The 24,916-nt window shown below is 44.7% G+C and overlaps 3 protein-coding genes across 6 annotated transcripts; all 3 read right to left on the bottom strand.

The window, feature by feature from the left end:
* Positions 1 to 657: 657 nt before the first annotated feature.
* Positions 658 to 5,372, bottom strand: chrdl2 (chordin-like 2). 2 transcript variants are annotated; one of them, XM_062486134.1, is made up of 11 exons: positions 5,203 to 5,372; positions 4,796 to 4,911; positions 4,413 to 4,506; positions 4,071 to 4,216; positions 3,759 to 3,852; positions 3,554 to 3,615; positions 3,053 to 3,221; positions 2,750 to 2,938; positions 2,447 to 2,620; positions 2,194 to 2,286; positions 658 to 1,735 (listed from the first exon to the last, which is right to left on the bottom strand). In XM_062486134.1, the coding sequence occupies exons 1-11, from the start codon at positions 5,273 to 5,275 to the stop codon at positions 1,602 to 1,604; spliced, it is 1,344 nt and encodes a 447-aa protein (XP_062342118.1). In that variant the 5' UTR covers positions 5,276 to 5,372; the 3' UTR covers positions 658 to 1,601. The 2 variants fall into 2 exon arrangements, with proteins under 2 accessions (XP_062342118.1, XP_062342119.1); XM_062486135.1 differs by having other exon boundaries at positions 4,796 to 4,908.
* An 852-nt stretch (positions 5,373 to 6,224) lies between these two features.
* On the bottom strand, positions 6,225 to 9,234 carry spag7 (sperm associated antigen 7). Its single transcript, XM_062485202.1, has 7 exons — positions 9,101 to 9,234; positions 8,528 to 8,595; positions 8,280 to 8,368; positions 8,092 to 8,176; positions 7,642 to 7,731; positions 7,044 to 7,200; positions 6,225 to 6,941 (listed from the first exon to the last, which is right to left on the bottom strand). The coding sequence occupies exons 1-7, from the start codon at positions 9,183 to 9,185 to the stop codon at positions 6,826 to 6,828; spliced, it is 690 nt and encodes a 229-aa protein (XP_062341186.1). The 5' UTR covers positions 9,186 to 9,234; the 3' UTR covers positions 6,225 to 6,825.
* An 862-nt stretch (positions 9,235 to 10,096) lies between these two features.
* LOC134039374 (voltage-gated potassium channel subunit beta-3) lies at positions 10,097 to 24,540 on the bottom strand. Of its 3 annotated transcripts, none has more exons than XM_062485201.1 (14): positions 24,148 to 24,540; positions 15,437 to 15,480; positions 15,281 to 15,318; positions 15,034 to 15,113; positions 14,799 to 14,843; positions 14,517 to 14,561; positions 14,362 to 14,405; positions 14,167 to 14,253; positions 13,801 to 13,890; positions 13,531 to 13,647; positions 13,165 to 13,259; positions 12,895 to 13,015; positions 12,588 to 12,676; positions 10,097 to 12,325 (listed from the first exon to the last, which is right to left on the bottom strand). In XM_062485201.1, the coding sequence occupies exons 1-14, from the start codon at positions 24,423 to 24,425 to the stop codon at positions 12,236 to 12,238; spliced, it is 1,263 nt and encodes a 420-aa protein (XP_062341185.1). In that variant the 5' UTR covers positions 24,426 to 24,540; the 3' UTR covers positions 10,097 to 12,235. The 3 variants fall into 3 exon arrangements, with proteins under 3 accessions (XP_062341185.1, XP_062341182.1, XP_062341183.1); XM_062485198.1 differs by lacking the exon at positions 24,148 to 24,540 and adding an exon at positions 20,515 to 22,024; XM_062485199.1 differs by lacking the exon at positions 24,148 to 24,540 and adding an exon at positions 17,038 to 17,160.
* Positions 24,541 to 24,916: the final 376 nt, after the last annotated feature.

The raw sequence follows: 24,916 nt of genomic DNA, 5'->3' as shown, positions 1-24,916 counted from the left end.
TTTTAAGACCAAAGATGACAATTCCCCCAGTACTACAAATATGAAGAATATAAATCCATCTTGCTTAAGGATAGAACATTACTATAAAAACTACGGGCTACGGGGCTGATATATATCCTAATAACTTCCCAGTGTTACTTTGAACCTCCTCTCCCTCTTCAGTCTGTCTTAACAACACTGATGTGCTTCCAACTCCTGACCTACATTTATATAAAAATCACACTGCTCTGTTGTTCTACTCATACCTTCAGGCCGTTATAGCCCTTGAGAAAACAAACTCTATCTTCGGAGCATGAATCCAAATTACAAGTGTAATTTGAAGGCAAAAAAACCCCCTCTCCCCTGGTTTGCAGCTTTTGGAGGCTAGTTCAGTGGAAAACAATAGCCTGTCTTGTGCAGGAATTCTTGCCCCAGGTACTGTTGTACTTGGTTGGCCCCCTGTTTTAGACTTTTAGGTGCTAGAATGCTCTGCATCCGTACTAAAGGGACACATCCAGTACCAAACCCACACACAATCTCATGGAAAATTGGCCTGCAAAAAACTGGCCTTGAAAAACTGGCTCAACATATGACAAATGTTTGATTGCATGTAACAGAAAATCCTTCCACCCAACCAATTCAACTATTCACTAGAAATAATTAATGAAAACGCTGTAGCAGGAAGAAAATGATATATTAGATTATATATTTAAGAATTTAGAATTCAGAAACTTCATACATAGACTGTCTTTACATACACATACTTTACGTTTTCTATGCATTTTGGCTTGGATATCAAAGCCGGTCTGTACGCACAAATCTCTACGTTGAGTTAAAACCTCAGGGGTTACTCTGGGTGCCAACAAGCAGAGTCTCGGGTACGTATATCTTAAAAACAGTTTGTCAGACCTCCTGTGCCACAGTTTACTCATTTCAAGATATTTCATAGTATCAGCAGTAAATCCAGGTAATATCAAGGCTATGGCAGCACACTGGATCCATGCATCCTCAGAGCACTACTGCTTTAGGCTCTTCTGCAATTATTTCACACATTCAAATACAACCATAGATATATACATAGTACCATGTATGAAATGCACAAGCGTTTTACATTTCAGCCACAAAATTACATCTGTCAATTTGTATTTACAATAAATATAATGATTATAATTCATTGGTACATTCAAAAATTCCATAATATTTCAAACAGTAGTATTTACCAGAATCAGTGATAGCCAAACAGTTTTCTTTCATGTGTTTTTCAGTCCAGATGTAAAATATTTTTCTATCATATGCATGTGCTCATGTTTCGTATGGTTAAAATATTTTCTGAAAAGTGTTGCAGTCACATTAAATAGGCCTGGACAATGCAAGCCATCAAGAAGCTGTGGATTAATCAGAGGCACATTGGGTTTACTACCAAACATTATCTGGACAACAATTTTGCTGACTACTAGTAATCTCAAATTACATTGTGAGTTAGGTTTGAATATAGTCCTTATAATAATACAACAAACTAAAACACTTTTCTACTTGTTGACGTGTGAATATGCTGTGTTCAGATGACGTCTTTATAAGTGTTGATTCAAAGTACAGTTTGAGAGTGAGTATTAAGTTAAGAATTAAATTGAGCAAATTGAGTCCAGCTGTTCTGGGTTTAAGAACTTGACTACCTCCTTTATGCCTTCTTCACAGATAATGGTCTGAGGAAATTCACTCTGCTTATTTCCTTCATCCTTAAAAGTCCTCCAGGTCTCTGTGTAGAAACAAACAAATAGCTCACATGACACTTGACACAAAAGGGAATAAAACCCCTGTCTTGTTTACTTCCTGTGCTTGAAATGTAATCTGTCGATTAACAGGAGGGCCAGTACTAGCAAGCTGAATAATTATAATACTGTAACGAGCTGAGTTAATGTGTCCCTGTTATTGTGAGTTCATCAGTTAGACAAAGACAAATGTTTATATGTGTTTGTGTTATGCACTAATGTTACCAGCAAGGTTAATGTGGTTCTATTGTTGAGACCTATTGGGGGGGATTGTCTCACGAGAGGGGGGGGGGACGACAACCAGGGTTTGGGAGTTTGAGGAGAGCGGGGGCTCGGTTGGTTGTTGAAGAGCTGAATGTACGGCCCTAAATAAATGCACAGAAGTTGCAAGCCAGTCATCGCCTCCTTATTCAACACTGCAGCGCTGGGGTGAGCGTAACAATACCTTCAGTGATTGTTGTCAATAGTGTGTAGTTTTCAGGATGATCCATAACGTCTTTCCTCTGAGTCTCTGCAGTTTCTATCATCTGCAAAACACCTGCGGAGAACACAAAATTAAACATACTCAATTCACAAATTAAGTCTCTTAATGATTTGGTATTATGCCACCGTGTATCACAACCAAATGCACTCTCATCAATGCTGCAGTAACAGTTCTGTTTGGCAAGTCCTCTAACGGTAGCCCCAGCCCCCATTACCTCCTACGGCTTTCCACACTTGCACTTCGACTTCAGCAGTCCCTTGTCTTTCAATAGCAATTATTCTAACTATGTCCTCTGGGTGAACTTTGGATGATGGCTCCACTTTGTACACCAAGAGGGTGTTACTGCCGTGCCCATGATAGCAGTCCGTCCTGTTCTCTGGTCTCAGTTCTACGGTAACGACACAGCAATTCAGTCATGTCAACAGTCATGTTCAAACCCCCAACGATTATAATCATTTGATGGGTGTGCCAGTAGATCGAAAACAATACTGTGTTGTTGTAACCCGCGCTGAGATACCTGGACAAATCTTACAGCACTTTCCCTCTGTTTTCATGGGATGATCGCATGGATACTGGCCAGGACATGTGATCCGTTTGCAGTCCTGAAGGCCATCTCTGCAGGTGCACAGGATGCACTCTAGAACCTTCCCCAGCACCGGGTGCCACACATCCCCATGGGAATATGTCTTGCCGCTGTACAAACAAGCTGAGAGAAGCAAAAATCAATTAAAACCCACGACACAATCCAATACAAGAGGCAATCCCTGAGCTTCATGGGTGACTGTGTGCACACGGACTGTCTCACAGACGAGCGACTCACCTCTGAGGTGCTTCTTCTGGAGGACGATCTTGACTGTGGTCTCTGAGCCCCCTTTGAGGTGCAGCTTGGCCAGGCTCAGGCCTCTGGGGGTGGCCCTGGCTGTGGATGGAGTCCCCCTGACAGACCGCTCTCGGAGCTGCTCTGCAGCACACTGATCCACTGAATGTCTCTGGTGTATTTACACACACAAACAGCACCAGTCATCATAGGGCTATTTTGGCATCCCTTGCTATTCCAATGTCAATACTTTGGAGGGAAGCCATGCTTCTAAACATGTTCTATACACAGATGTTAGATGTTAGTGAGGTTTACTTTCAGATGTATCATGGCTTAAGATTTTGTTTGGGGGGGAGGGGTTGTATTATGATTGATTGATAGGAATAAGGCTTTGATTACACTTCCAATATTATTTAATATACTGAAGCAGTATAACATCATAATATTTGACTACTTGAACAGACTAAATCACAAGTTAATCAAACGAAAAGTCGAAGCACATACAACTCCTCGGTTCAACTGCTGTCCTCCATCTTCAGCTGTAGAAAACCCACTCATGCCGCCATCTTCTCTCAAGAGAAATACATTTAGACCACAAAACAAACATTTGTGTTTTAACATCATTTTCATTATAACAAACAAAAGTCACTAAAAGCATGCAAATGCAATAGTCACTAAAAACATGTCAAAACCAAGAAGTGTGGCTAACCTTTGCAAACCAGGCAGCATGTATCTGGAATGGACACTGGCGAGGAACAGGTCAACGGTTGGCAGCTTTTTAAAGCACAGAAGATGTTTCCATTCTGAAGAAAATGAGAAGTAGATAGTAATATTATAGAAAAGGGATTATGTTTGGATTAAAGTAGGGATCGGATTAAATCGGTGGAAAATTGCCATAAACCTACAGCATGGGAGAAAAACATTGTTCTTTGGCTAACCGGAAAAACGATTATAACAGTCAAATCCTCTGCATAAACATAAACAGTTTTAATAAAGTAGGTGAAAATAAGGAGTTACTTACAGAGCATGTGCACATGACACAATGATTAGTCTGTCTGGATGGGAAGAGGTCAAGTTTGGTAAAGGTTTCCCCTGGTTGGTAAATACTCCCATTATATCTGCAGGACTTCACTGGGGCTCTCAATCCTGCAGGAATCCTAGGCTCGTCTTCACAGAGAACATTCCCGCACACAAAAATAACCACAGAATACACAGGAAGTTTTACAAGTTTGCCACTGGGTTACTACAAAGGGTGCGAAAGAGTTAGGAAATCCATGTCCTTTGACACGCAGGTGTTCTTGCAAACTTAAAAGGCCCAATTAACTGATTGGTTATGTGTTCCGTCGTGCTTTTGAAGAGATACCTGTGCAACGAGGGCAACACTGCTTGGCATCAGTCACAGGATTCTCACACCGAAGAGCAGGGCACTTTATTGTGTTACATTTCACATGGCCTGTCTAAGAGAGAGACGCATTACATGGTTTATGGGCACACACAGAAATACCACCCACCAAACCTGACACATGTGGCCATTACATCAAGCACATGTTACACCAACACCCAGGCTACTCTAACTCTTAACTATCATAACTACTCAAAATTGTTAAGTAGAAATGTAAGTTATAATTTTGTTAAAAGCAGTGTTTTGACCTCTCTCTGCAGGTACAAATCCTGTTTCTGTAGTCCGGTGTCTGCTGACTTCATCCATCCATGTGGGTTAGTCAGTCAGTATGTAGTATAGCCTACCTCAGTGCAAGCACAGCGCATACAGAACATGAATCCAAAAGGTTCCAGATAGGGATGCCAGCTGTCTCCGGGTCGGTATGTTTTTTCTTTAAAAGAGCAGACAACTCCGGACGCTGCTGAAGAAAATACATGGGATAAGATGATCACAGAAGTTCACGTAAAGTAATCGCTGCCTTAGATGCACTCCAAGCAAGGCATATATAATTGATTGAGTCGTTCGACCACATGAAAAGTATTTTTGCTAAGCAATTTTTTTTAAGGTGAAAAAATGTTAGGTAAGAGCGGCGTTGACGTAACGCCTGTCAGTTTAATCAATACGTCTTTTTATTAGATTAATTATCCTTAAAGTTATAAAACTAGTACGTTTAATCCATTTAATATAACGGTTTTTACAATCACTGTCATACCTTCACGTGTACGAAGTTCCGCACCACAATCAGCAAGCCAACTGAAGCAAATTAATAGGAGAATTTGCCTCATTTTCGGGATGATTCTCCAATCGAAAATAATTCCGCGAACTGCGAAGCAAACCCCAGGATAGTGTGAAACTTCACATAAAATCACGCATTTATTCTCGGTTTATCAAAGGCGCCTCCTACAGGATAGAACACTCAAATGTCCAAACATAAACGATTGGTGCAGTCGGAATTGCTGTGCATCATTGAGATGAGTGAACTTAGACTAACTAGTTATTTTATATGGCATCATAAAATGTATTATATAATTATATAAAACAAGGCAGTGTCTACTGTTTATATGTGTGGTGTTGCGAGCACACATCTTGGTGTTGCAATAACCACTACCCCATACGCTCCATTGAGATGTTTATTTAAATGTAGGTTTCATACAAAGACTGATCCTATAGATCTTCATGTGAACTAATTTCCATCCCACAATAGGCCCTACGCATCATAGGCCGAACCGTTATATTATAACGATACAAAGGGTTCACCAGCTTGTATTACGTCATAATGAAATTGGTTTATTTGTTTGAGGTGAATAATAACGCGCATTCGACGTCTTGAGACGCGCCTGGCTCGTCATGGTTATGACTCGTGCTCAACAGGCGTTAATTGCTCAAGGAAATGACCAGTTTGAGGTTGCAAGTGGGGGGCCACAGCCACAAGGAGGCAGACGTAACATTAACCGGAGTCGAAGAGAAAGGCCAGATCAGCGACGTACCAGAGGCCGAGCGTGTTCAACATTAGTTGAGAAATGGTCATGGCAACGTAGGAGACTAAGTTTGCTTCCACTGTTACGAGGACGGGTCAACAGACCAATATGGAACTTGACCTGTCGACCAGCACGGCTTTTTGAAGACTACTATTAACTATCCAATAGGATTTGTTAAATAAAAGTTGTACCTCCAAGAATTGTAAGTTTTTGTTGTTGTTAAGTAGCAGGTCACAGACAACACATACATCAGAAATAAGTTGGACATTTCATTATTTATTGAAACATGGCAATAAGATAAAACTGGTGATGCCAGACTGCTATAAACTGGGTAAAGAAAAAACATGGAACAACAATTATTTTTTTTACACAGCAATAATAATTTCCACAACATGGCCTATAATTCTGTATAGGGACTGCAATAACCAAATAAATGTCTGGAATTTGATTTTCAGACCCAACTGATAAAATGAAGCATTCCAGAGACACAGACTTGCCTTTACACCTAACAGTTTAAAACAGTCTAAAAAACTTATTTTTTTAATGATTTTTTTCATGTGAATATCAATCAAGATAGTTTCATTCTGAACAGATGTCATCTTAACGTAAAGTATCCTGTCCACTGGAAAGAACTTGGAGATTACAGACATAATAACTTTAAAAAAGAACTGCCACTAGATGTCGCAATAAGACTGTCTTTCCCTGTTGAGGCTCAAAACAGTAGTATAGGTGTCGAATATTCTAGTACTGTCGGTAAATACTGTACAACAGAGATTCTGACAGAGGTACTCCTCAATCATAATGTCACATTCACACACACTCTCTCATACCCACACACACACAAACACACACACACACTAACTAGTGCTGCTTGCTCCTGTGTCCTCCTCCCCTTTCTTCTGCCTCTTCTTGGCCCGGATCTCGTTCATGGCTTCCTCTATGGAGCGGGTGTCTCTCTTGTTAGCGACAGGCACTGAGGGGGGGAGACAGAGATGAGCCAGAGACACACACACACACACACACACACAAAAGATGGAACTCTCTGGAGAACCCATCCCATGCTCTCTACACTCACCACAGCCGTAAGCTTGGTTGGCCTCCAGGGTGTGTGCGGCATCCTTAGCAGAAGAGGTGCCGATGAGATGGCTGTACTTGTCACGGTAATTGGAGCTGGGAGAAGCTGCTCGCTTCTCTGACTTGCTGGCTGCCGCCTCCTCCAAAGCAGCCCGTTCCTGCGAAAGCCAGGATCAAAGATCACTATCTGACACTTCCACAGGGCAACAGCTCCAAACCTGGAGCCTACTGCCAGGGTTGTGATGAAGCTGAGCGTCGCATGAAAACACACATCTTCCACGTCAAGATCTTTCTGCAGCCTACTTATACACCTCTAACTCCGAATGCAGATTTTTCGTGTTTTCCAGATGTTTGGTTGGAAGTGTTGGGGAGTCAGGTGGCTGAGCAGTTAGGGATTCGGGCTAGTAATCAGAAGGTTGCGGGTTCGATTCCCAGCCTTGCAAAAATTACGTTGTGTCCTTGGGCAAGGCACTTCACCCTACTTGCCTCGGGGGAATGTCCCTGTACTTACTGTAAGTCGTTCTGGATAAGAGCGTCTGCTAAATGACTAAATTTAACATGTAAATGTAAGTGAGAAACCTCTCTATTTCCCGCCTTACTTTGAGCCTGCGTCTCTGCTCGGCCACCTTGGGGTCCCACTCCTCTCCTTTACGGTAGGCCTCCAGCTCCTCATCAGAGGGCGCAAACTCCTGCAAATCAGGGACACAACCAGTGGATGAAAATCTGCTATAAATTTTGTGGGGGACAATTATATGACATTTTCTCAAGTGCAATTCCTGAGGGGGACACCAAAATTACTGCTGTAACACAGCCTACATTGTAATATGTTAAATGTATTCTATCAATATTATTGAAATGTCCTTCTGTTTATAGTGATTTATTGGGGGGGACAAATCATATTTTTCCCAGGATGGGGGGGTCCCCCGGGATTTCCGCCTTTGGACACAACACTGACATTACTGCTCAGGGGATTTTACGGGGCGTCAATGATGATCCGGTGACGGTGAAGAACACATTGAATAAAAGTGTTGACGCTGACGGATAGTGACCTTCTTGAAAAGCATGACGTATCTACTCTCTTCATCCTCGCCGAAGGAGAAGGATGTCAGACCGGCCACTTCTGCAACGTCATGCCTGCAGACAGACAGGAGGGTAGTTAATATTGGGGGGGGGGGGGGGGGGGGGGGGGGGGGAGAGAGAGATTTATTTAACTCTTGACATGCAGGCGTTCACTCACAATATACTCCTTTCAATCTTCCCCATAGGATTGTACTTCCTCTTCTGTTGGGCACTGTCTTGAATGAAGTTTGACACTTCTTTCTCCATCTGAAAACAGAGGTGGAGTTTTAGTGTTTTAGTGTCGGATCTTCAGTAGACAATAGGCAGAATAATATTAAACGACAATATAATGTTGACAGAACATTGAGTGAATGAATGAGGGCAAAAAGACGCATTATCAAACCCCTGAAGATGAGAGATTCTGACCTTTTTTCTGAACTCTGCTTTCTTTTTCTTCTCATCCTCCTGCATCTTCTTGAGGCGTGCAGCTTGTTCTGTTGAACGGTAGAAATGTGTAAATGTTTGCACCAACATACTTCACTTTTAGTTAACTCATATCATAATACATACTAAATCAATAGGCATATCCATCAGAATGTTAAAATAAATCAAACTTTGTTGGGATATATGTACGGGCAACATTAAGGCCTACTACATTATTCATTAACACGACGAAAACGCATAGGCGTAAAGGGGTGGAGCTTAGTCTACAGCAAGTAGCGTCCTACACGATGCCTACATGATAGATCGTTGGGCCAATAAGAGCGCTAGATTATATGTTTTATGTCCAATGGAAAGTACTAAACGATAACTAAATTGACTACAAGGGCAAATAGTCCTCTATGACTGGTTAATTTCGTACACAGATACACTAGGGTGTAAAAGGATGAAGAGAATAAGCCTTTTTATCTTAATTATGACATCAAATTTACTTTCTTTAGTTGCATTCCCCAAAAATTAACGAAGGACCAAACGTTGTCTGTAAGATCAGGCTTATACCTCTGGCCTTTCGTCGGCTTTCCTGGTCGCCGACTGTTGGAGGTTTTTCCATCGAGCTCAAGATTGAGCCCAGAAGGTCTGCCATCTTGGATTGAATGACCACCAACGGAAGTACGATTTGTTTATAGAAATAAGTGGGAGGGTTTACGCAACCGCAGTAAGTTGTTGGAGGAGGCTCGCACGTTTTGTATTTTTGGGGAGCCGCGGTGGGTGGAGTTTTCACTATCTGTAGAGTATCAAAAGTCCCACTCATATTTTCGGCAACATTCGATTTTAGATGGCTCTAGTGACAAATAATACACTATGTAAAATGCATGTGTGCTCTTTTATGATCTCGACTCTAAAACCACCGTTGATTATGACCTAGCAGGCTGTCACACATTGAAATGTTAGTGTGCAAGTCATATCTGTGCTGCAGCATTAATACATTCCTACTTCTGCTCTGCCTCTCTCTCTCTCTCTCTCTCTCTCTCTCTCTCTCTCTCTCTCTCTCTCTCTCTCTCTCCGTAAAGGTCAGACCTCCAGCTGTCTCTGTGTGTTTACTTCAACATGGTAGGAAAGCAGAAGGGCACAGTCAGTTCTGCATGAGGAGGTGACAGACACTGCTGATAGACAGTAGAAATGTAGTGGGCAAACACGTAAAGCACATAGTGGGTGTAAGACAGAAAGGACAGGCTGACTCAACAGCTCATTTCATGTAAAGTAAGTGCCCAGGAGGAATACAGAGGAAGGGTTGTGGTCACTGGTCATGATTGAAAACACACTCACAATGTATTCTTAATATAGCAATGTAAATGTTATCCGCAAACCTGGAAAAACGGTCTGCACCTATGACCGCGCCTGTATCTTGCAATACTCAAAGTAGCTATGAGTCCATGTGTGGTGGGAGTGTGTGTGTGTGTGTGCACGTGTATTTGTATATCTATATTAAATATTTCAGCTTGGCCTGTGTGACCTGCTTATAAAAAACATCTACAAAAGACATGGGAGTTAAAGTAAGTTAGTTTTCTCTGGTATTTTAAGGGCAAGCATGATACATTCAGTACAAGGCTTCTTTCTCTCTTTTTTCATTTTTGTTTCAAGACAATAAAATATAAGTTATGCAGGCAAAGTTACAGTCTTCAGGAGTGATTGAAGTATTTATATACATGGGCATTTGTCAACTATGATCCTGTCAGTCATATCACATTAACATAGATGCGTCAATATTATTGGATCAGTTAATATAAGAATCTTTCCACATGAATCAAACATGAAGTCAACATTTTTCATAATCCACTGAAGAACAGTAGAGTATTTACATATGCAAATTAATATTAACATTAATAACATTTAACTGTATCAAAAAACACAGTACACACTTGGTTGCTCTCATCAATATGGGAAATAACAATAATGGGACGAATCTTCCTCTATTCAAATTCACAGGTACTCATGAAAGAACTCACTTCCAGAAAACCTACAGGAGATAAAAATAAGAGGCTCTTGAAACATGACAAAGTTAACATGACATAGATCAAAATAAAACCAAGAGGCAGTAATATATTTTTTCCATATGGAAAAGAAAAACAACAATTTCTAAAAAATAAAGAGCTACACAGCTACTGTATGTGTCCAGGCTGCTCAATAGAAGACTAAATAAATAAATAAATCTGCCTCACACTTAATCTTACCATTGTGACCTGTGCCACAAAGTATGTTGAATTTCATAATCTCAAACTCAACAACCATGACTCCAAAAACAGGATTTCATTCCACCAGTCTAAATCCTGATTACCCTTTTATCCTGTGCATTTGTTGCATCTTTTAGGAAAGATAGAAATACTCTTTTGGATTAACGATTAACATGTGAGTCGGTTTCATTGACTGACAGTGTGTGCAGTGACCCTGCATTTCTCTAATGCTACGTTCTACTCAGAGAAAACTCTAGAAGAGTCCTTAATACTCTTTTAACTCTTCCTACAGTAGAATCCACAGGCTAGATGGGTTGAACATATCCGTTTTGCCACAGAATAATGTTTTCTAAGTACGGAAAATGATGAATGACATATTATATGGTTTCGCTAAAAACCTAGCATCACAAAACACCATACATTGTTCTACCCACTGTCTGTCATTGGGGTGAAAACATATTTTCATCATTCCACTCCGTCTATACTCTTAGAGGGAAATAAACAGCTCTTCCAAGAGAACAAGGAGAAGCCTTGATTTTCATTGTCATTAACGCCAAAATTGTATGATATAGAATATAGGATAATACATAGGCTAATGGAGTTGGACACTGGCAGTGTGCTGTAGGCAGTCAGTGACACTAAAGCACCCAGCAACGCGCACCCTAGATCAGCCTGCTTGTCCATTTAGTGCAATGAGACCGCTTACAGGGGCACAGCAAATCTACACAAACCACAAAAGCCATGCCACATTGACGCCCTGAAAGGGCTGTTTCTTTCTTAAAGGGACATGCGCACAGTTTACACAGCGAGGAGGCAAAGGAAGACTGCTGTTAAAGCACACAGATTGGCAGGCCAGTCACATGCACACGAAGGGGAAATGACAGGCCACACACGTGCGCTAACCTTTGGCTCTCTGCTGGGTACCTAACCTCAGAGAGACTACAGTAACAGGCCGCTGCAGGGACAGTGTGTACTACAGCAGCCTCAGTTACAGTCAAGTGAGAGGGCCTCGGTCTTCTAGAAAAGAAACGTCATTCTTGGTAAAGAAAGGTCCCGTTTGCTTAGGCAACTGAGCAGTCCTCCAGACAACTACAGGCCCTCCATATTTCCCCCATCAACTCTCGCCTTCTCCAGCTGTCTCATTGGTCACTTGGGAAGACAGAAACCTGATGGCCACGCCCTCTTCATAGCAGTGATCAGTCAGTGAAGACTTGTTAATGTGTAATATATAAGAACCTAACCTTTGTTTTTGCACATTGAAAGGTTTCCTTTTTTTTTGTTTCATACATGATACAATGTAATGCGCAGAATGGAAACGCGCATGAACTGGAAGCACGATGTTGCGGGGAGGACATGCAAGTCGTTGAGTATACAGGAGGGCTAAACGCCTCCTTCCCCTGTGTCCTCGTCTCCTTTCCTCATCTTCCCCTGACTTAATCTCGCTGTTTGTTCTTTTGTTTCTTCATGCCCGTGACTCTTTCTTCGAGTGGGGCTTGTTTCCGAGGAGCGCATCGATCTCTGTGACAGTCTGAGGGGTCATCTGGGACAGGACCTGGAGAGGGTGGAGCAGTCTGTCAGTCAGAGGGCACAGAGGTGCTTGGCATGCTTCAGTGCTACTTTGTCTATTGTGTAACAACTTAACAGTTACTATGAAAAAGTGACAGTTTAATAATAATAAAAATACAAAAAATGATGGGGATTTTTCACGGTTGACTATAGGACATTTGACTTAGTAGTTTGTATGAGCTGTGGTTGAGGAGCATGCAATGCAGAGTGAAGTCAGAGCGATGTTCAGTTCAGGGGTGCGTCATTACCCTGAGGGCACCCAAGTTCTCCACCAGCTGCTCAGTGTTGGAAACTCCCAGCAGTACCGAGCTGACTCCCTCACTGCGCAGACACCACGCTGGAGGACAAGCAGAGAGAGAGCAGCACACACGGACGCTTAGAGACGAACACACAGAACTGGGCTTGGATCGAAAATACCAACATAAAAATCGTTAGTGTGGAGAAGTGTTGATAACTGGAAGTGTACAATACACACGGGCAGGAGTGCACACACGGATGCACACACACACACACACACACACGTGAACGCATGCACACACACACACAGAATCGTACCTATGGCTAACTGGGCAGCAGTGCAGCCCAGTCTGTCAGCCAGCAGATGAAGCTCCTTGATCTTGGCCAGCTGTCTGCGACCGTCCTCACTGTTCACTCGCTCCTTCAGCCACTGGTAGCCCTTCAGGGGAGATCACACACACACTAATGATGGAACTGAGTCCGTCACAGAAACGCAATGGGCAGAAAACACAGGTTTTAAAAGACAGTGTTTCCAACCCACAGAATTCTTCCCCCACCCTTTTCCTCTGCCCTCATGACAGAATTCACCTTCATGGATGCCCGTGAGCAGTCAGGCACACCTTCACTGTATTTCCCCGTGATCAGCCCACATGCAAGGGGAGACCAGGTCATTGCCCCGACGCCTGAAACAAAAAGAGAGGCCGTTGTGAAAAAAGACGTCATGTTTTAGTCCGAGAAAAAAAAACGTAACGTGTGAGTCATATTAAACTTAATAAAACATCTCCGGGCGGGATTCTATTCCGTCCCTCCACTCTCGGGTTATCTAAGCAGGGCCTGACATGAGAGATCCTCATGTGATAAGTGACTTCACAGGACTGGAGAGAGAGAGTACATGTTTACTGCTTCGGGCTGGACAGTCAACGATGACGCCGGTCATGTGGTACTGTGACTGACCTATCTTGTGGTATAACTCAGGAAGCTGCACCTCCACCTTGTCCCTCTGAAAGTAGTGGTACTCTGCCTGCTCGCACACGGGTGGAATCAGGTTGAACTGGCGCGCCACAGAGTACGCTTCCTAGGGGCAGGGAGAGGGAACAACGCCATTAGTGTGGGCATCCCCCACTACCGCTCGCTGGGCCTTATGTCATCAGGAGACGAGAGCAGGTGTTAATATGACCTCATGGGCAGAAGGTGTGCCAAAAAGAGAGAGAGACGGGGAGGAACTTGCCATGATCTCCATGCCGCTCCAACGAGAGGTTCCCCAGTACATGGCCATTCCCTGGTTTATTACGAAGGTCATGGCCCGGACGATCTCTGCAAACAAACATACGTATGACGTTAAAGGCCATGAATCTCTGTAGAGGGCACTCATGCACTATAGAGGCTACGGTAGTTCAACCAAATATATAAACAATGCTCATTCTCAGAGCTTTTTAAGGAAACTGAGCTGACTAATAGTGGACTAGCCAGGCTGTGTGGTGCTGTTTGACAGACATCTAACTATAACAGGAGGGATCATACCAACACAGATTCAGAAGCATTCAGAAACATCAACCATGCATCTTATAGTGCTGATAAAGAGTAACTGACCTTCCATGGGGCTGTTGACATCATTACGGTTGGCAAAGACAATATCCACATAATCTAGCTGGAGTCTGGACAAGGATCCTCTCAGGCCTGCATCAGAGATAGTTTATATTCATCGTCATGAATCACGTAAACCCCCCCCCCCCCCCCCGTACCCATTCCAATCACATAATGTCCTGCGAGATCATTCTTCTGTACCTTCGATGATGTGTTTTCTAGACAGCCCTCTCTCCGTTTCTGCCCTGTGGGGGTGACAAAGTACATAATCATTGGAACAATCCCAACAATACTTTGTCTGACAAAGGCCAGAACAATGACAGAAAATTGGATGTTATTTCTGGCGTCTTACTTACTGGCCACCCCAGTAGATCTTCGTAGTGACCACATAACTGGAGCGTCTGCCAAACACGAGAGGAGAGGGGTTAGAGGGGGGGGTCATACGTCCTCAGACACCGCATCTGAAACATGCTGTTATCCACAGAGGTTATGAACTGAACTGCATGTGAACAAGAGGCCCCATATGTCACTGTGCAGATTGTGCTTATGAACAACATTAAAAAGCTTTGATCTGACGCGGTCAGACAGACAACTGTTCGTATGCGCTTGAGTCACATTAGACACATGAGTAATATCACCTCCATCCTTTTTTCTTGATGATGTCACCCAAGGTGATCTCGGCCCTGTGGAGAGGGGAAAGACAACGTTCCGGATAAACAGTGACGCACAAACAACAACACGTGTGGAGAGATTGTGGACAGAGAGAGATAGGTAATGAATGGCGTCAGAGAGAAAGGGTGAGGGCGAGATAGAGAGAGGGGAGATGAAAGAGCGGTATCGATCAGAAAAGGGGGGATGTGTGCAGGAGCTGACCTGCCCGAGGCGTACACCTCCGCCGTGTCAAAGAGGTTCACACCGTTCTCATAGGCGATGGTCATCAGGTTTTCAGCCGTCTATGGGGACAAGAGAGATAGCTACTGAGAGACAAAGAAAAAGGGAGAAAAGCAAGAAGGAGGATTGAAAGGGGGGGGGGGGGGGGCGGAGAGACAGACAGAAATAATGGAAGAGAGAGCGAGAGGGAGAGAGAGAGAGAAGGACATGGAAACATCTGGGCCCTCACCTCGTCTGAGATCTGGGATCCAAATGTCACCCAGGTGCCTGCAGGCAGACAAATGGACACAGACAGATCGACAATGAGTCCTGTTGAGCTGTTCTGTGTGCCTGATACATTTTTCAAAGATGTTTATGGCGGAGTTTGGGAACCAGCTTTACTCACCCAGCCCCAAGCAAGACACACGCAGCCCCGACTTCCCAAGGTTTCTGAGAGAGAGCGAGCGAGCAAGAGAGAGAGAGAGACGGAGAGAGACAGAAAAAGAGAGACGGAGAGAGAGAGACAGAAAGAGAGAGAGACGGAGGCGGGGGGAAACAAAGAAGGGTTCAAGGAGGAACACATTAATATGGACATGACTATACCTTCTCTAAAAACTCCAAACTGCACTTTCTGCAGTTTGGAGTATCCAATTTGTCGGCACAGGATTGACTATCCAGTATCCCTTATAGCTAAGGTCAATGTCAACAGCTGTACATTATGTTTCAGTATGTGTGGCTATGACACACTAATACCAGCTACGATGAGGACCAGCATTTTCACCCACTGTGCAATCTTGCTAAGTGGATTTTGTTCTGGCCCTGATAAAATCATCCGTAACAACAGAGTGCCCAGCCACTGTTAAACATGTTGACCTTTTACTTTTCTTACATCACAGTTCAGAGTAATACGCCGTCCCTCGGACAACTGGAGGGCATTGTGCCCTACAACATGGTTGACATGTACTGTATAATAAGCAATGAGATGAGGGGGGGGGTGGGTGGTTTAACTGCTTATCCATATTCAGTCCTTAATTGCATGGGCATGCCACATCCGAGCATGTACCCACTGCAGGGCAGCTGAGCTGGAACAGAGAGCAGGCAGAGAGGACTCTCTCCGACCATGGGGTCTGTTTAGCAGGAGATTCTGTGGGCTTCATGCCTGCTCTCCTCCTCCACGCGCTCTGCTCCATCCTAATTAGACCGGGAGCCAGCTGGGGAGCCAGCCGAACTGCAGCGGAACTCATCGCTTCGTCGTCTTTTCATCTCCAGCGCCTCGCCCCTCTGCCTGCCTGTGTCCGCCACAAATAGCCCAATGGAAAGAGACAGACTGTCAGAGCGTTTAGATCGGGGCGGACGAGCTCAGCTTTATTTTCCCCCTGCTCTATTTTCATTGCCTGGCCAGAGCTATTTTTAGATTTGTGCATATGTGTGCTACTCTCCATGTGTTTGCCGTGCAAATGTGCGAATTAGTCAGGTGATGCGAAATGCGTGTGTTCATTTGGTTTCAACAAAGTGCATGGGTAATTGATTAGGCACGTGTAAAAGGCTGAACAGAAAGATACTCGCCTTACAGTATATTCGATTAATTGCTTCCTATACACCTAAGCTGCGGACTGTGTAGCGTAAACAGTGGCCTCATGTCACTTTGAGGAGTGATATTTAGAAACTGAACTGTTCGGAATCTTCCTAAATGGGAAGACACAGACTGGTGAGAGGTTGTGAAGATACAGTGTAAAAGCAGGGTTGTAGTTTATATACAGTGTGTCATACACTTCCTTTTGGTACTACATAACTGAGATTGAGTGTCACTGTTGCTATGTGTGACAACTGCCCCCCCCCCTCACCCCCTCCACCCCCCCCCCCCCCCCCCCCCCCCCCTCACTCTGCAGTGCTGCAGTCCGCAGCGCTGTTATCTGTGATTCTGGGGGGATCAGAAACTCACACATACACACAGGTACACACACATACCCATACACATTCACACGCACACCCACAGATAACACAGACCTGACACGAATGCTCATAGGACACGGGAGCTGGTCGGTCGGCTGGTCTGCTGGCGTTCACGCTCGATAGGAACGTTGCTTTCGAATGCACACAGATCTGCATACAGTCATGCATGCATGCATGCGTGCATTAATACATACTCATGCACACGTAGAAGCCCTTTCTCCTCACACAGCACGTATGGCCTCCTGTGTTCTTATTCCTCTACTTTGTCTCTTCCTATAAATCATATAAGCGCCGGCGAGGTGATTTTAGGGGCTCGTCCGCTCCACACACCAGCACAGGAGCACAGACACAATGCACACTCGGCCGTTCTGTTTCACCTCGCAGTCAGCACTGTAGTCTTTGCTGACGTACGCAATTAGATTTCACCTGAGACACTCGTAGGAAACATATCTACAGATGGTTACGTACGTTCAGCTCCTTGGGGTGATGCGTTTTCAGAGATGCAGCTGTGCCAACACAGTGACAGACACAGGCACACGCACTCGTTCTCTCTTTTGCTCTGCAATTATGTGCGTCATCTGGTAACACCCATAACCTCATTAGTAACCCCATTCCCCACTTTACGAATAAGTGCCTTTTAATCGTAGACTATCCTCAATGATGGTTTGGATGAACATTGCTTTTCTCTGACAGAATGACTGACTGCAGCAACAAGGCTTTTTAATCATTCTTAATCTCAGCAGGACTTAGATACAGGATAGGAAACCCCCAGGAGAGATCACTAGTTGGAGTGTTACTTTGGGACAGGAAGATTAACATACATTTGAGAGAATCAGTCCACAGACCCTCTTCAGAGGTATACACACTGTGGCAAGAATTGAACAATTGACAATGAATATGTTTTAAAACCACGTGAAACCTACAGTATATTACACTGCCAAATATCCGCTTCTATGAACGAAACAGCTAGTTAAAGCTAGCGTGTAGAGAATGCTGCAGTGCACCGCAAGTGTTGACAGAGAAAAGGGGAAAGTAAGAGGGTGTATCAGAGAGAAAGACAGAGAGGGAGAAAAACTGATGAAGGGAGGGGTAGAGACCGATGGAAAGAGACAGATAACACAATGATGAGAAAGAGAGTAAGACAGAGAGACAGACCGATGGAGAGAGTGAGAGACACAGACACAGAGAGAGGCAGGAATGTAAAAACGGAGAGGCAGACAGGGAGAGAGCTGACTTGGGGTGGAGTAGGACTGAGGCAGACTGAGTGTGGGAGTTGATGGTTCATAGGAGCGTTGAAGGGGGAGGGAGGGAGGGTGGTGAGGGGGGGAGGGTTGGGTGGTAAGTGGGGGGGGGACTGGAGGGGAGGGGGGCTGGAGGGGGCGAGGGGGTCAGTGGCCTGCTGGAGAAGAGCCCCCCTCAGTCTAATGAATGCCCAGACTAATGACTTAGCATGGGCAATTAGGGAACATGCAGAGAAGGAGGAAGGCAAGATAGGGGGAGTTGACTCATCAACCAGCACATCTCCCACCCACGGGTCCCACAGGGTGAAGGGCATGTGAACGGGGTTCACACTGCAGACGTCACAGGAGCATGTCTGCCACAGCCAGGACCATCACTGCCTGCTCCTCCAGACACAGCCAGGACCATCACTACCTGCTCCCCCAGACACAGCCAGGACCATCACTACCTGCTCCCCCAGACACAGCCAGGACCATCACTACCTGCTCCTCCAGACACAGCCAGGACCATCACTACCTGCTCCTCCAGACACAGCCAGGACCATCACTACCTGCTCCCCCAGACACAGCCAGGACCATCACTACCTGCTCCCCCAGACACAGCCAGGACCATCACTACCTGCTCCTCCAGACACAGCCAGGACCATCACTACCTGCTCCCCCAGACACAGCCAGGACCATCACTACCTGCTCCCCCAGACACAGCCAGGACCATCACTACCTGCGGCCCCAGACACAGCCAGGACCATCACTACCTGCTCCCCCAACCACGCATCAGAGGACATCCCTGCTCAGACATGAGACATGACTGTGCTAAACCGAGAGGAGCACCAGTTTAGTCGTGCATTAACATTATATTTTGAGAGGGAAAGGGTTCAAACATTTCTACTCAAACGTCATGTTCTGTAGCTTGTCAACTAGTAAAGGAGACAGATTTTCACTTTCAACTGTGACCGGATGAAATTATTAATTATCACAATGTTATTTTAGTTGCATCTTCAAACTGAAACAGATAGGGGTAAAAAAAAAAAAACGACTTTCATTTTTGATAAGTGAGTCACAATTGCAAAGACAAAATGATTATGGGTCTCCTAATTCAAATAAAGAAAGTAACAAGAGCAGAGCGGTCTGTCATCCACAGGCCTGTAAAATTCACTGTGGTGCCGACGCCCCAGGAAAAAGTGTGTGTGTGTGTGCGTGCGTGTGTGTGTGCGTGTGTGTGTGCGTGTGTGTGCGTGTGTGTGTGTGTGTGTGTGTGGGGGGGGGGGGGGGGGGGGGGGTAAGGGGGCACTCATAAGGCACAGAGCTGCCTGCTGCTCCTGAAATAAGAGATACACTAAAGATGCGCTGGGTGTTACCACTGGCCATATTCCATACAGCCTCCTTGATTGAAGACAAATCCAATGAAGACAAAACAGTAACCAGGTTATAAATCCTCAATCCAATTAAATGAATGTGCGCATAACAAAAAAGAACACTGCATTGTGACAGCCCCATTTCCTTCTGTGCCTATTCTCTATTTAAACAGCCTTTTAAAACGAAAACTTAATTGAGTGAGGATAATGGTGTCAGGATTGAGCTATGGGGCATTTTCTTCCTCCAGTCAGGATAACACACACTGGGTCGGTTTAGAAACTTCTCTGACGTTGGATCCATTCTTATAAAAGACAAATCAATTCAGTTATTCTCCTATTATTCTCCTTTCAGTATCTTTAAATTTAAATTCATGATTGATTCCAACATATGACTATAAAACAGCTCAATCAATATTACAGTATAGTCCCAGTCAAGCTGAATCTAAAATGTGATCTCCACGACAGGCAATATAAATTTGGTGCAACATAAAATACACCAAGCTTTCTCTGCCACTTACAACGTTGTAAAAAAAAGAAAAAAGAAGAAGAAAAAAAAACACCCTGTTCACGACAAGGACACTACTCTGCTATCACAACTCAAGAGTTTGATTGAAATTCAATGAAACGGGGCCAGGCTGGCCTGTGTCCAGAGTAGAGAGAGAAGCCTCTCCTGGAGAGATGAGGTGCTCCCGGGTAACAGGAGCTGCGTGTTCCAGGGAGACGATTTGTCTCGCTTGTTCATCGTGATAATCTATCACTCACTAGCGGGTCAACCTGCCACCAGCTTTTATACTGCCACCACACGAGAACCTATTCAAGTCCTCTCATGCAATCGGATACCATTGTGCCAATGTGAACTGCCTCAGTTAGGGTGTCGTTGAAGCCCAGCCTCCACCCCCAACCGCCCTGAACGGGGGTCTGGACCCTCGCTTGCTCACCTGTATTTCATACTGCTGTGGCGTCCAATGGCCTCCTTCATGTGGGCATGGCCCTGAGGGGCCGGGCGCGACCCTGACACGTCCCTGGGCTTGGATGAGCCCTGGGGGATGTAGTTGCCATTGCCCCCCTGGCCGCTCCCTCCTCCACCTCCTCCTCCCCCACTGCCTCCCCCTGGTGGTGGGGCAGTGCGAAGGCCGCAGAGTCGATCCTCGCTGCGGCTCTTCAGGTTGTGCTCAGTGCAGGCAAAAGACACCTGCATCCTGACGATTGTCTCTAGAGGCTCTTTGAGATGCTATTTAGACTCGGATGCAAAAATGCGAATTGGTCTGCAAAAAGCTAGAGGGATTTAAAAGAAGTTTGGTTGGTCCCTGTCCTGTCTGTGGTTGTAGTTGAGGAGCAAGGCCTTCCAGGTAAAGTATCAAAGCGGGCAGGCTTGTGTTTTCTGGCAGAAGTTGAGGGTGCCGGGCAACAATCCAGGCCTTAACCTGGCTCACGCAGAGTCAGCGTCTGGTCTGACTCCGGTCTAGTGATGAAGCCAGACAAAGACTAGGAGTTTGAATACTCACAAGACGCTCCCTCTTTGGGACATTCCTACAGTCATCTGCGGGGAGTTGATGGGGATTTTCAGCAGGATGCTACTGGGCGCAGCTCCGCGGGGATTTAGTAGCTTCAGCCGGACACTACACAGCAGGAAGAGCGCAACAGATTCCTCACTTGAAACTGTTAACGGATGCAATCCGCCGGTCTGGCTTTATCTCGCAGAGATGCACGAAAATACTGTGTAAGAGACGGTAATGCTTTCTGTAAGCTTATGGGTGGGGTGGTAAAAAGCTTTCACCAGCTGGATTTCTTCTTTTCAGCTATAAACTGAGGTTAGTTCTGTCGGTCTCGAGTCCAGCTAGAGACCAAGAGTGTGCCGCAACAACGGCACAATCGTAGCTACAGGCTTCCTCGCACCTGGCCTCGCCTGGCATATTGCGTCGCAAGTACAACGAATACAAATGTGAGAATTCGCACACTCACTAATCGACTCACGGAATTCAACACCCGGCAAACGTAGATTCCTCATACATTCATAAAATGTTCCCTATCTAACACAGTGTCCAGTCTCACATCAGCAGCACCAATGTGTAGGGCTATCTCATTTAGCCTACTTTGAAGAATAATGCAGCCGAACTAGAATAAATGCTGATAATATCGGTTGGTTACCCATGTGGCAACATATTTCACTTCTGTAAAAGGATCCAGAAAATGCTATAGCTTAATTAATTCACAAAACGATCAGCGAATACATTTAGTGCTGGCTAATTCCTTGCCTAATCATAACATTCGATGTATTTTTCCAGACAGCTTAATTAAAACTGCTGATGATACCAAAGCTCTGTTGAATAAAAATTACAAACATCAGTTCTCCTCTCGGTGGGTCCAAAAATGTTTATCACGACACGCAAAGTCGATGATTGCAAGAGGCGCATCTCTCTCTCTCTCTCTCTCTCTCTCTCTCTCTCTCTCTCTCTCTCTCTCTCTCTCTCTCTCTCTCTCTCTCTCTCTCTCTCTCTCTCTCACGCGTTGTGGGGAGAGAATGAGGGGATAGGCTATACCCTACCACAGACTACCTATCGCATGCTAAAACGCTCCATTTGCATATCAGGATAGAGAAGAATAATCCAATACCATATTAGAAATGACTAAATCCCCACTATAGCTGGTTACATTGGCACGCCTCCCCCAAAAAATTCGATCGATTTGCACTGACGGATTTATATCCAACACAGGGTGCTACAGCCGAGGAAGATCAGAAACCACAAAGCCACCCGTTTTTTCAATACACCATAACAACCACACATTTTTGAATAAAAAACCCAAAACTGCAGACCGTTTCATATTAATTATCCTGCAATTCATTTCTCGTCTCTGGTCTCTCCACCATATCCCTATTGCCTTCTCTGTATAAACACTTGCTTCCTCATAGCAATAAAGCACGCAAGTCGAGCAATCTCTTGATTAACACAGACTGCGAGGGAGTGGTACGGTATTATGCAGTTGCTGGCATGCAGGGGAAACATGAATGAGAGTGGAGAGGGAGCAGCGGTTTCCCAGGAGACCTGACAGAGGGACGACGGTGGGGCGTGAGGTACAGTATGCCAACCAAACCTCGGAAGGAACCCCGTCAAGCAGGTCTTGTAGAATATAACCTGTTTTCACATGACATCCCCATGGTTGAATATGGTCTCACTGAAATATAATGACATTTAGCAGATTTGATCATGCAGGAGGGTCACTAATGTCAAATCAGGAGCAGTCCATCCACAGATATGACAAGCAATACTTTATCCACATTTGCTATTGTATCATGAGAAATAACTCACAATTTATATGTGTTGACTACAAAACGGTTCCAAATGTCAATGGGTGCAGGTGCACGGACACAGGTGTGAACCAATCACAATGAGTTACCTTGGATGCACAAGCCAATCAGTGAGCATTTGTGCGAGTGTGGAGTGAGACAATACAGAGAAGAGATGCAACATCCAAGGCAAGCAGTGACACCTGCTCAGCTAGAAGGCCATTCTTCACCAGAGAGAATGTTCAGGAGGATCCTGAGGATTGATTTTATCCTTAAGGTTTTAGTCTACTAAAATAGTGACTACAATGTGAATGGATTGGACCAGAAAGTGGCATTCGTAAGAGATTTATTGGACACACATCTTCATTTGAGCTGGCTCTGTCAAACCAACTTAAGACAGGGGGCCCAGCTGGCTGAATTTCAGCACCATGGTCAGATCCCCTCTAGCTGTATGTACCGAAATACTCACAATAGCTCACAGCTCTGATCGTAAGATTAATGCCCTTATTTGCTAAAACCTTCACCCTCTGTTCGTAACATCAAGCACCGTAACCATAACCTTTGACCCCAACCTTAACCTTAAGTCAAACTTCCATAAAAGGTCCTAAAGGAATAGTGGGATGTTAGTCATGAAACAATAAAGATGGATAACTGTCAAGGGATGTGACATTTGACATCTTGTGAACACTGACCCGGTCAGTCAGACTAAAGGAATAAAAAGGCTTTTCTTTCACTGCGCTACAATCACAACAATGCAATAGCTCCATTTGTGATTCTCTGTCAAGGTATGTTGTGATACTGGACATTGTGTTGATCCCTAGTGGGGGAACAGGGGAACTGCAAGGTGTCTCTTTTAGGAAACAGAACATATGTCATTGTCACTGGTGAAATATGTCTCATAAAACACGTCAGCATCCTGGTACATTCCCCTCCATCCTTTCCTGAGAGTAAAATAAACATACAAGTGTAATTGGACAGTGAAAAGAACTACCAGTACTTTTTTGTCATAGCTGCGATTCAAACAGCAGTTTGAGAGTGTATTATTCCCAGATGGTTTGGTGATGAGGGCAGACTGTGCCTCCCTCATTCTCTCCCAAATCCAGACATTTGATTTATCTCAACCCATAACCTACTCCCTCTCTCTCGTAAGCATATAATCCAATCTTCTCTTTGTGTCTTTCACATGAAATAAGCAATCAATAAATCAACACAGAGAATGAGAATGTGTGGTCTATCTCCCTATCACCTCTCTCTCTTTCTTCCTCTCGTTATCTCTCCCTCTCACCTGTACACCATGGCCGTGCGCTCGGCCTCACAGTCAGTCAGGGAGAGGCCACACTCTCTGAGGTACAGCTCCAGTCTGCGGCGCTCCATCAGCTGATGGGCTGCTTCCAGAATCTGGCTGGCCAGGTCCTGTGATTCGTTCCTCTGAGCCTGACTCCTAGATCCCCGGGCTCCAGCCTTGGGAGCTGTGCCCCCGGCAGCCTTGGGCTTCTTGCTGATGCCATACAGGTCCTCCACTGAGAACTTGCCTCCCTTGCCTCCACCGCGACCTCCAAACATGATGGTTGTGTCTGTTTACCAGTGTGATATTGGAAGAGAGGTCCTTAACTTCTACTTCTTGCCTTAATTTTTCTTACTGCATTGTTGTTAAAAAGGAAAAAGTATTAAACTCAATATGCAAATCAAGGTATAAACAAGGATGCTTCTAGCACCATCCAGTATTGCTCTCTCCACTCTCCACAGGTCGAGATATTTCACATTTCAGAGTAAAAAAAGAAATAACTGAAAAACGTATCTAGTCCCTCTGATCCAAAACACCTGTAAAACATCAACAAGTTCTGATTGCTCTTTTCTGAAGTCTTAATCTAGAATGAAGCCGTATCAAAACTTTAAAGTGACACACACTTCATCCAGTCACAGTAAAAAGAGGAGAGACGGATGCATGCTTGTTTTGATGAAGATGAGAGACAGCAATCTGCATCCCCTCTTTATCTCTCTCTCAGATGAGGGACAGAAGGGGATTTGTGTTGCAGCCCTACCAGCTTACATCT

Source organism: Osmerus eperlanus, chromosome 19 (genome assembly GCF_963692335.1).
Source record: "Osmerus eperlanus chromosome 19, fOsmEpe2.1, whole genome shotgun sequence".
Lineage (NCBI taxonomy): Eukaryota > Metazoa > Chordata > Actinopteri > Osmeriformes > Osmeridae > Osmerus > Osmerus eperlanus.
The sequence above is the reverse complement of the archived record's forward strand: the minus strand, read 5'-3'. Positions and strand labels throughout refer to the sequence as shown.

What these genes read in the sequence shown, in the direction of transcription:
- chrdl2 (XM_062486134.1), bottom strand. Translation starts at nt 5,275, where the DNA reads ATGAGGCAAATTCTCCTATTAATTTGCTTCAGTTGGCTTGCTGATTGT. An exon ending in TGCGCTGTGCTTGCACTGAG is followed by an intron (nt 4,507 to 4,795) that starts GTAGGCTATACT and finishes TCTCTCTCTTAG; the next exon opens with ACAGGCCATGTGAAATGTAA. An exon ending in CCAGAAGAAGCACCTCAGAG is followed by an intron (nt 2,939 to 3,052) that starts GTGAGTCGCTCG and finishes TGCTTCTCTCAG; the next exon opens with CTTGTTTGTACAGCGGCAAG.
- spag7 (XM_062485202.1), bottom strand. Translation starts at nt 9,185, where the DNA reads ATGGCAGACCTTCTGGGCTCAATCTTGAGCTCGATGGAAAAACCTCCA. An exon ending in AAGCCGACGAAAGGCCAGAG is followed by an intron (nt 8,596 to 9,100) that starts GTATAAGCCTGA and finishes ACCGTTCAACAG; the next exon opens with AACAAGCTGCACGCCTCAAG. An exon ending in AAGATTGAAAGGAGTATATT is followed by an intron (nt 8,177 to 8,279) that starts GTGAGTGAACGC and finishes GTCTGTCTGCAG; the next exon opens with GCATGACGTTGCAGAAGTGG.
- LOC134039374 (XM_062485201.1), bottom strand. Translation starts at nt 24,425, where the DNA reads ATGTTTGGAGGTCGCGGTGGAGGCAAGGGAGGCAAGTTCTCAGTGGAG. An exon ending in GATCCCAGATCTCAGACGAG is followed by an intron (nt 15,114 to 15,280) that starts GTGAGGGCCCAG and finishes TTGTCCCCATAG; the next exon opens with ACGGCTGAAAACCTGATGAC. An exon ending in TGTCAACAGCCCCATGGAAG is followed by an intron (nt 13,891 to 14,166) that starts GTCAGTTACTCT and finishes GTTTGTTTGCAG; the next exon opens with AGATCGTCCGGGCCATGACC.